Source organism: Petaurus breviceps, unplaced genomic scaffold (assembly GCF_028583685.1).
Source record: "Petaurus breviceps papuanus isolate PSGF00001 unplaced genomic scaffold, PetGlider_PUasm1.0 173, whole genome shotgun sequence".
In the NCBI taxonomy this organism is placed as follows: Eukaryota; Metazoa; Chordata; class Mammalia; order Diprotodontia; family Petauridae; genus Petaurus; species Petaurus breviceps.
The window spans coordinates 11502297-11512928 of NW_027185759.1; the positions used below are offsets into that span (position 1 = coordinate 11502297).

The 10632-nt window shown below is 48.5% G+C and overlaps 1 protein-coding gene across 1 annotated transcript in view; it reads right to left on the reverse strand.

Annotated features, from left to right (window-relative positions):
- LOC138157835 (anosmin-1-like) overlaps positions 1-10632 on the reverse strand; it is a 47050-nt gene that overhangs the window by 6877 nt on the left and 29541 nt on the right. The window contains exons 5-9 of the mRNA XM_069083644.1: positions 9542-9726; positions 6507-6636; positions 4019-4221; positions 3224-3359; positions 1627-1707 (exon numbers count right to left, since the gene is read on the reverse strand). Coding sequence (XP_068939745.1) covers positions 1640-1707; positions 3224-3359; positions 4019-4221; positions 6507-6636; positions 9542-9726 — 722 coding nt within the window. The 3' untranslated portion in view covers positions 1627-1639. The remainder of the gene's footprint in view (positions 1-1626; positions 1708-3223; positions 3360-4018; positions 4222-6506; positions 6637-9541; positions 9727-10632) is intronic.

Here is a 10632-nt window from a genome sequence, read left to right on the forward strand (position 1 = left end):
TGGATGGATGGATGGATGTTTGGATGGATGGATGGTTGGTTGGATGGATGGATGGATGGATGGATGGATGGATGGATGGATGGATGGATGGATGGTTGGATGGATGGATGGATGGATGGATGTGTGGATGGATGGATGGATGGATGGATGGATGGTTGGATGGATGGATGGATGGTTGGTTGGTTGGATGGATGGATGTTTGGATGGATGGATGGTTGGATGGATGGATGGATGGATGGATGGATGGATGGATGGATGGATGGATGTATGGATGGATGGATGGATGGATGGATGGATGGTTGGATGGATGGATGGATGGATGGATGGATGGATGGATGGATGGATGGATGGATGGTTGGGTGGATGTTTGTGTAAAGCTTGAGGGCAGGGATTGTTTTTGTCTCTCTTTGTATCCCCATTGTTCAGCACAGTTCCTGGCACATAAGTAGGTGCTTAGGAAAGGCTTGTTGAGAGATGACTTTCTACCTTCATCCCCTGTGCTTTTAGTAATTTAGGATTTGAAATAGACTATGGAGAAAATTAGTTCCTGAGACCAAAGAATGCAGTCCTCAGGGGCCAGCCTGCTGCTACTGGGCCCACTCCCTCAGAAAGCAGAAACAGACAGTCACCATCACTGGGACCACACTTGAAGTCTTGCCAGCTTAATAGAAGCGGAAAGACCTTGCTCCCTAGGGAAGTCTCGATGGCATACTGGGGTAACACAGGGAGTGAGTATAGCCCCTGGACAAACATATGGGAGGATCAGAGGATCAGGGGAATAAAGTTAAGAAGGATCTTCTAAGTCCAACCTCCTCATTTTCAAGTGACTTAGAACCATAGAGTTTGAGCTGAAAGGTCCCTCAGAGGCAATGTACTCCAATCCGGATCTTCATTGTATAGATGAGGAAACTGAGGACAGGAGGTTAAGTGTCTTGTTCAAAGGTCACATAAGTTGTCTCATAGGAGACTCCAGAGACAGTAGAGCCTCTGCATTGTCCTCTACCGCCCCCTTCCAAGAACAAGGGATGCAGGCTGGGCAGAAATGGATTGGAGGAAAGAAGTTTCATAGGTGAGATTACAGACCATCACAGGACTAGGGTATAGAGAAGAGTAAGTCTGGCTCTCTCCTAAGGGCCAAGCTGCTGAGAGTGGAGAGAGAGCCTATGATCAGCCTTTCAGATCCTGCTTCCCACACAGCCTGGCTGTGCAACCTCAGGCAAACTGTTTAACCTCTCAGTGTCCAGAACATTTTCAAAAATGGGTCAGTTTTAGAATAGGTCCTGACCTTCCACCAGTGAAATCCCAAGTCCCAGTGAGCGAAATAAATATGGGAGAAATAAAACTGGCATAGTCTCTCTTTTAGGATGCTACAATTTTCAAAAAATAACATGGAATAGTAAGATCTCAAAGTACTTTTTTCCAGCATTATAGAGAGATAAATGTGATTGGATCTATTGGACAAGCTGAGGTAATGGTGTGTGGTCAGTCAATAGCAAATCAATGAAGAGATCTCCTGGCCATTAACAGAGTCCCCTTGCTTGCAGCTTCCCCAGCTGAGGGTCTGATTTGGGCTCCCCCAGGAGTTTGCAGCCTGCCTGCCTTAACTTCCATTCCCCTCCAGGGTACCTGTGCTCGCGGGTCACTCGGTAGATGATGCCACCCTTGGGGCAGGCCCTTCTTGGGATGTAGGTAACTCATTTGACGACTCTGGAGAAGAAAGAGATTGGATGTGGAGTATGCTTCAGAGCCAGGGTCCAGAGCTCATGTCCCTTCTGCTTCATGTGAGCTCCCCATCAAGAGATTGAGTGAAACCAGGAGAGAGCCTGGGTGTGAATGAGTAAAGACTCCCACTGAAAAGTGAGTGATTGGCTCAAGCACATCCCTGGTTGGACTGGGTCCCTCCAGTCTGGAGATGCTGACATGCCATAGCCACCTCCTACCTGCCCAGAATTATGTTTGGCACAGCGGGGAAGCCACAGTGTCTGACCCTCGAAAGTCCCATGGCTGGGAGACAGGTGTGAAGCAGGGAATGATGCAGGACAGGGCTGTCCTGCTCAGGGTCTGTTTCTCTGGCCATCTTCATGACCTGCCATCTCACCTGAGACCAGTCTCTCTGCTCCTGCTCTTAGGGCCTGCAGGCCTCATTGGTGGGAGTTCTCCATCACTAGCCAGGCCCACACCCACAAGTCAGGCACATCCCCTCCTCCCCCTTTCTACCACCAGCTCTTGGAACAGTAATCAAACCAACAGCACCATCCTGCAAAGGAGGAATGCATTGATTAGCTGTAGGTCCATCCCTGTGACCTCCTAATAAGGGATGTCCTTCCCTGACCATCGCTGCCCTCTTTGTGTTATCGCCTTCTACTTGAGGGCAGAAGCCGTCCTGACTTTTGTATTTGTGTCTTCAAGACTTGGTGAAGTTGGTCACATACTGAGGGCTGGATAGCTCATTCATTCATTCATTCATTCATTCATTCATTCATTGTTCACACTTCACAAAAGCACCATAGGGTGTTAACACTTGAAATCCTCCCTTTGCCCCCTTAATTTTACTCCCTCCACGTTTATTCCAAACAGGCTTGATTTACAGGCCGGTTTTCATGTTGTCTCCTCGGTAGCCTGGCTGCTCCTTGTCTTTTGCCTTTCTTTGAATCTCCAGCTCTTATAATAGGTACTTAATAAATGCTGATTGATTGATTAACTAACTCATCATTTGTGACCACATCCTGTCACATGTTCATTGATACAGGAGGACCATGTTCTTCTTTTACACGGGGAAGATGGCATGGGGGAGGAATTTTGGGGCCTAGCACACAGCCCAGACCCCTATGGCATGAGCACACACACACACACACACACACTCCAATCCACACTACATTCTTTCTGATCTAAGCTCTAACTCACCCTAATCCCTTCCTCTGATTCTCAATCTCACCCCTCCGTCTCTTCTCTTTCACTCACAGCCTCACTGTTCCTACCCCCCAAGGTCCCCAGTCTCCAGACACCCCCTGACACACTGAGGCACCTTTGAGCTCCCCTCTCTCTTTTCTTCTCTCTCCAGTTCTTCCCGTTATTCTGACCTCAAAGCTAACTGGGGCCACGCTTCCTCCTTGACCACGCTTGGGCTGGTCTTTCAGAACAGTCAGGGCTCCTCTTCAACAGGCCCGCCTGATTCACAGCTGTGTCCCCTTGCTGGCCACCCCAGACTCTCAGGCCTGCCTACCTCTTGGTGGCGCAGCCAGGAGCATCTGGGCCTTGGTGCTTTTGAGCCGTTTCTGGCCCCAAAAGGTGATGGTCTGCACTTGGGCCTGGTAGGTGGTGCCAGCCTCCAGTCCCTCTAGGTGCACTTCAGATTTTGCCTGTAATAGACATGTCAGAACATTCACACAATCATCTCCTGACCCTCAGGGCTGACCGTGATGCTCCCTTGGGACTTCCCAGATTGACTTTAATTCAGCCACCATTGGCTGTAACTCCTCCTGTGGGCGAGGGGAGGTTCTGAGAAGGGCTTGAGATTTGTGAAGTGTCATCAACATCTCTCTGAACCAAAGTTCCTTCATCTGCTAATTATTAAAGGTGACCTTGTAAGGGGCTTTGCAAATTTGGTGCAGAATGGCCAGACACGTTGTTGCTCAGTCGTTTTTTAGGCATGGTCAACTCTCTATAACCCCATTTGGGATTTTCTTGGCAAAGGTACTGGAGTGGTTTGTCATGTCTTTCTCCAGCTCATTTTATGGATGAGGAAACTGAGGCAAACAGGGTAAAGTGACTTGCCCAGGGTCATACAGCCAGTGAGTGTCTGAGGCTAGATTTGAACAGCAGTCCTGACCCCAGGCTCAGCATTCTATCTACTGTACCACCTAGCTGCCCCTAAGAAAACCAGCCATTCTTATATATAATTGAAGACCCTACTCCCCCCCCAGACACAAACACAGACACAGATACATACACGCACATACACATACTCCCAAGCAGCCTGGAGCCAGACAGACCCAAGCCTCGTCACTCAAACCCTTACCCCTGGGATTTTTAGGCTCCTCATCTTGGGAGAAGTCAAGTGTGCTCCTGGTGCCCAGGGCCTCCAGAGGACCCTGTAGTGGTGGATGGCTAGAGCCCCTTCAGGAGGGGGATCCCAGGAAATGACGATGCTGTGAGTCCCATCACGGTTGGTGGTGACGTTGCCTTTTCTGAGATTCTGGGGGGATCCTGGGGGAAAAGGAGCTACAGGGGTGGTGGGGTGGGGTGGGAGGTCAACAGGAGAGAAAGAATCAGCACATGATCCCCTTTCAGTCAATCAACCAGCTTTTTAATTAAGTGCCTATTATGTGCAGGTGAATGCTTTGGGAGGTCTGGAAAGACTCAGGGAATGAATAAGTCTGGTTCTGACTCCAAATCTAGATCCTGATGGAAGGTCGAGGGGCCAGGATTTCGTGTGATGTAAGAATAGATAAGAAGGGCAGAAGGTACCGAGGTAATGTCAGCTCTCCTTGTAGTGGGTGGTGGGAGGGTGGTCTAGTCTGACACTGACTCTCTGAACTTGTTCTGTCTCTGGTCACCTCCCCCCTCCTTCCCCTCCCTAACACTATCTGAAGCCAGTCAGGGAAGGTCTAAAGCTGGCAACTCCTACCGCTCTGGAACCACCGGTTCTCAGATGAAATGCTTACAGCTTCAACAGGCTCACTGTGAAATTGTGTCCTGCCCAAACCTCTCTAAAACTCCACAAATTACGAATCGATAGCCTTGGCCACCAGCACACATTCAGCTCCTGGGTATGCAGTAAATGTTAGAAACCACTGGATCTCAACAAAACGAGATGTATTTGGGAACTTGAGGAGATTGGAAACTTGTCTCTATCTGCAATTGTCACTCCGTAGTTAGCTTCCTTGAATCGTGGGTTCTGACCTTGACATTCCACTGAAACTGCACCCCCTTGGCTCACCCAGGCCCTTGGGATGGCCAGAGCCAGTGGCCATTTCTCAGTCCTCATTCTTCAGACATCTCTGCAGTCTGGGACACCTTCGATCACCCTCTTTTTCTTGATATCTTTTGGGTGACATCACCTCTTTAGGGTTCCACTCCTACTTGTCTGCCTCCTCCTCCGTCTTCTTGGGTGCACCCTCCTTAGGTTATGCCTGCTCACCTGGGGTGTCCCCTTGGACTCTGTCCCAAGTCCTCCTCTTCTCCTTCTAGACTATTTTATTGGTAGGTTTAATGACACCTTTGTGATGATAATTCTCAGATCTACTTGTCCTTCCCCAACCTCTCTGCTGACCTCCAGTCTTGCATCTCCAACTGCTTTTCAGACATCTTGAAATGAATGTTCAGTAGACATCTGAAGCTCAACATGTCCCAAAACTCATGATCTCTCCCCTCTCCTGTCCCTGCCTTCTTCATTACTATATAAGTGCTGCCATCATCCCAGGCCCCAAGACTCACAACCTAGGAGTCATCCTGATTCTTCTCAATTTCTCACCCCCACCCCCATATCCAAGGACTGTCATTGTCACCTCTGCAGCATTTTTTAAATACACCCCATGCTCTCCTTGCACACTGTTACCACCCTGTCCAAGGCTTTTTCACCTCACACCTGGATAACCTGCCTCTGGGTCTGCCTGCCTCTTCTCTCTCCCCACTCCAGACCATCTTCAATTCATCTTTCAAACTGATCTCCCTAAAACAGGTCTGACCCCATCACTTCCTACTCAGTAAACTGCAGGGGGTCCCTTTCACCTCTGATATTAACTATAAAATCTTCTCTTTGGTTTGTCAAGGTCTCCATAAACCTGTACTTTCCTTATGTCCCAGTCTTATGCCTTACTCCTCATCTCCATCTCCTGGTTTCCTTCAAGTCCCAGAAAAAATTCACTGTCTCTGAGAAACGTTTCCTGGTTCCCCAAAGCATGCACACATTCATTCATTCATTCATTCATTCATTCATTCATTCATTCATTCATCCATCCATCCATCCATCCATCCATCCATCCATCCATCCATCCATTCATTCATTTGTTCATTCATTCATCCATCCATCCATCCATCCATTCATTCATTTGTTCATTCATCCAGACTGTTATTCATTCATCTAGCCATTCATTCACTTAAACCCAGGGTGACAGTCGTGAAGGATAAACAAAACTTCCAAGACATACAAAAATAAATTAAGGTGCTTTCAATCTAATGGAGTGACCGGAGATTAGAAATGATTGGTGCAATGAGGGCACATAAGGGAGTATCTCCATCTCTGAAATCCTGGACTCTCATCCTGTCAAACTCTGCTGCCCTTAGCCAATCAGCTTGAAGTACCCGCCTCGTCCACTTGCCCCCATTACACTGAAAACAGGAGAAGGATTTACCCCCTTTGGGGGTGACTGCTCTGGGACAAGGATGCAAAGCTTCAACTGGGGGCATGAAGTCACTAAAGGGATTTCAGGCACCACCGGGCAGTGGTGGAGGGGTTTTGGTGCCCTCTCCTGGACTAGGCCTGGTTTGGCCTGGACATTGCTCACCTCTGGAAGACTGGAAGAGTTTGCTTGGAGGAGTGAAGCCCCGGGAGCCATGAGCATTGACTGCAGCCACTCTGAACTGGTACCATCTGTTTGGCCCGAGGTCCTCCAGCTGGGTGCTCTCCTCCATGGTCTTCAGAGCAAGGGGAAGAGAGCAAAGTGAGGAAAAGTTGTGACTTTTCTATCCCTTACTAAGTCAGACCACCTGATGGCATTTTTGACTAGGTTGGAAACTGAGGCTCTCTTTTCTTGGGAGGAGGTGACAGATTAGTGAGGACACCACTTAGAGGATTTGGAACTGGAAGGGACTTTGGGCACCATCCAGTTCAATCATTTCATGTTACAGATGAGGAAATAGAGACCCTGCAGGGCACTGGAAAGGACAGTGTATTGGGGATTAGAAGACCATGTCTGGAACCCTGCATCTGCCACTTCTTACCCATGTAATCCTGAGCAAACTTCTTCATTTCCCTGAGACTTAATTTCCTCATCTGTAAAATGGGGCATGGACCATGTGACCATTGAATCCTTTTCGATCCTAATTTTATGATTTAACACGATGCTTGGCATATAAGATCCTCCCTCCCTTCCTTCCTTCCTTCCTTCCTTCCTTCCTTCCTTCCTTCCTTCCTTCCTTCCTTCCTTCCTTCCTCCCTCCCTCCCTCCCTCTCTCCCTCCCTCTCTTCCTTCTTATTCAGGGAGGATCAGGGTGACACAATTAGTCAGTGGCGGTGGTATAGATTGTCACAAGCCAACAAAGCAGATATTTGTCCCATTATCTTAGGCTCCTCATGTCCAACTTGCCCTTAATTTCCCACACTAACCAGGTTGGGGAGGTGCCATTCCTGTCCAGCCCGCCTCTCTGGAGGCACTATAGGTGTGGGTGTTTGCCTTATGAGTGAGGCTGTGGAAATCCCCACCTAGGACCATATCAGCCAAGCAGGTTTTTGTTCGGTCCTTTTGGGGGGAGCACAGGGTCTTGGATTTAGTCACCTACTCCAACCCTCACCTCTCCCCACCTACATATACCAGATGTGGAAACTGAGGCCCCTCAAGGAGAAATTACTTGTTCAGGGTCACACAAACAAGAAATAACAAATGCAAGGTGAAACCTTTTTTATTTTTCCTTCTTTAAAAAGAAAAACTCTCATCAAACTTCTCTGGACTACAAATTGAGAGCATGATTTTCCATTGTGTGCAGAAAACCAGAGCTTTTCATCGGGTCATAGCTTTAAAGTCAGATCGGAATTCAGAAGTCATGGATGAGGAAACTGAGGCCAGACTTGTTAATTGACTTGCCCAGGGCCCTCTAGCTACTGTCCAAAGCCAGATTCTGGTCTTCCAGATTTTAGGTCTGAAACCCTTTCCGCACGCTTCCATCCCCTCTCTTTCCTGTAGAGCTGCCCCACTTCGGCTCTCCTACCAATCCAGCATGGTCCACTTTCTCTGGGGTAAATACTAGCCCAGCATTGTGTGTGTTGGGTGGAGGGAGCTAATAAAACTCTATTCACGATGCAGATTGTGGCCCCTCTATAACTTGGTAATTGGTGTCAGAAAGTGGCTGAGGTCCCCAGTCACCACCCTACCTTCAGCCTGGGGAGAAGAGGCTCGGGCCACAGCCAGGCTGGTCCTCTGATGACAAACATGCAGTCAAGACCAGAGTCAAAGCCTTTTCCCTTTGGCCCAACCATGGTTTGTTCAGGGAAATAAAATCAACTTCAGGGGAGAGACTGGTGTCTGTTTTTGTCCTTGCATCTCCCACCAAAGAGGCAGTCCTGGGGCAGGAGGAAGGACCCTAGATTTGGAGCCAGAGGATCCAAGTTTCATGTTTGAGCTGTGGTCACTTGATTTGTGACCTTGGGCCAATCATGAGAGGCTGGACGACTGCCCCAGGGAGTTCTCCAAGGTACAGAGCGGGTGTGGATCTGCTTTGATTGTGGGAGTTTCATCCCTGGTTGTCCCATAGACCAGGCACAGTCCCCCAAACTCAGTGCCTTGTATTTGGTAAGCCCTTAATGTGTTCACTGGCATGACCTCTAAGAAGCCAGGACTGCTTCCATACCAGGATGAGGCATTAAGGGAGGACTTTAGTGGAGGTCTGCTATGCCTTCATCTCCCCGAATTCATCCCTTGTTCTCTGTCTCTCTGCAGTGCTCCCCTCTCAGAAAGGAGTCAGAAGAATGTGAAGGTTGATTGATTACAACTAATTCAGGCTAAAGTGGGAAAGACTGATGACTTGATCTGTCCCAAAATACTTTTCATTTTAAAATAAGATGGCTCTTAATCTGAAGAAATGAAACTTTTTTTCAGCCCTTATAGTTGCAGGAGAGGAAAGGACAGGAGAGGAGAGGGAGGGAGAGAGAGAGAGAGAGAGAGAGAGACAGAGAGAGAGACAGAAAGAGAGAGAGACAGAGAGGAGAGAGAGACAGAGAGAGACAGAGAGAGACAGAGACAGAGACAGAGACAGAGAGAGACAGAGAGAGAGACAGAGAGAGAGAGATTGGAGAGGGGTCTTCCCTGACTCTCAGAGGACAAATCATATCCTGTAGGTGTGGGACTTCCTCTAAGAGGCATCTAGGATGTAGTGAAGAAGGAAGGAGCCTTCCTGAGGTGGTCAGAAAGATTAAAGATGTGGTGTAACCAACAGCTAGGGGCCTCAGAGTCAAGAAAACCTGTGTTCAAGGACTACTGCCTCTGACCATTCTCAAGGTTTGAATCTAGGAAAGTCCCGTTAGCCCTCCTCTGTACCCCCAGGGAATTTTCTAAGAGGAGAAAGTTGGCCAGTATGTGGTGAATGCCTTGCTTTGGGCCTGTCTTCCCTGGGAGCTCCCTGCCATTGAAATTCAAGATTACCTGTATGCAAAGTAGTTCCAAAAGCCCCCAGAGCTTCCCAGGAGACATTTTTTGCAGCTTTCCTGTTAATCTGGATAAGGAGGTGGTGAGAAAGTTGGCCCAGGGGGATGTTGACTTTGCTTGAGACATTGGCAGGTTGAGGGAAAAGGACACAAGACCCAGGTCAGAGCCAGCTGGAGACCTACCACAGCCACCGCCTTCCATTCAGTGGCCTCATCCTCACTGGGGTGAAGCCCCCAGTGCCACCTGCTCTGTAGGATGTAGAACACAGGTTCTATGGAAACACTGGACTTGGGTTTCCAAGAAACTTGGACTGCTCCCCTAGATTTCTCCAGAAGGGTGAGGCCTTTTCTAGGCTTCAGCGGGACACCTGAAAATGAACTGAAATAAGTTAAAGAGATACAGACAGAGAGGGAAGGAAGGAAGGAAAGAGGGGAGAGAGGGAAGGAAAAAAGAAGGAAAGAATGAAGGAAGGAGGGAAGGGAGGAAGAGAGGGAGGACAAAAAAGAGGGAGAGAAGAAGGAAAGAATGGAGAGATGGAAGAAAAGGAAGAAGGAATAAAGGAATGAAGGAAGGAGGGAGTGAAGAAGGAAGGAAAGAAGAAAGCAAAAAGGGAGTATGGAAGGAAATAAAGAAGTAAGGAAGGGAGGGAGAGAAGAAAGAAAGAATGGAGAAGGAGGGGAAGGATGGAAGAAGGAAGGAAGAATTGGAGGATGGGAGGAAGAAAGGGATGAAAAAGGAAATAAGAAGAAAGGAGAGAGGAAGAGGGAAGGACAGAGGGAGTAAAGGAGGCATGTAAGAGAAAGAATGAAAGCAAAAGACAAAGGATAGAAGAAAGGGAAAGGAAAGAATGAAGGAAGAGAGGAGGACAAAGCAGTAGAGGGAAAAGAGAAGAAAACAGACATCCAGACTTCATGGTCATCTGTGACAGGCTCCCTGGGTTGTTTGTGCAGAGACCAACATGGTGGCTTCTACTTGCCCGCCGCGCCTCATTTCTGTGCAGATATTGGAAGGAGAAAGAAAGAACAAAGCCCAGGTATTGATCAAGACTTGTTCAGAGTCTCCCCATGCTCACAACTCCGTCCATTTAGAGGAGAAACAAAACTGCTGGAAAACCTCTTTTAGGGAATGAATTAGAGGGAATCCCCGAACAGAGCAGTGCAAGAGAAAATTAGCTAGAAAGGCCGGCGCTGGCCTCCATCCATGCAGAAGTGGGGAGGCGCAGGGGTGTCCTCCCTGGTCTGTGAAGCCCGTGTCACGAGGGTGCACACCCAGG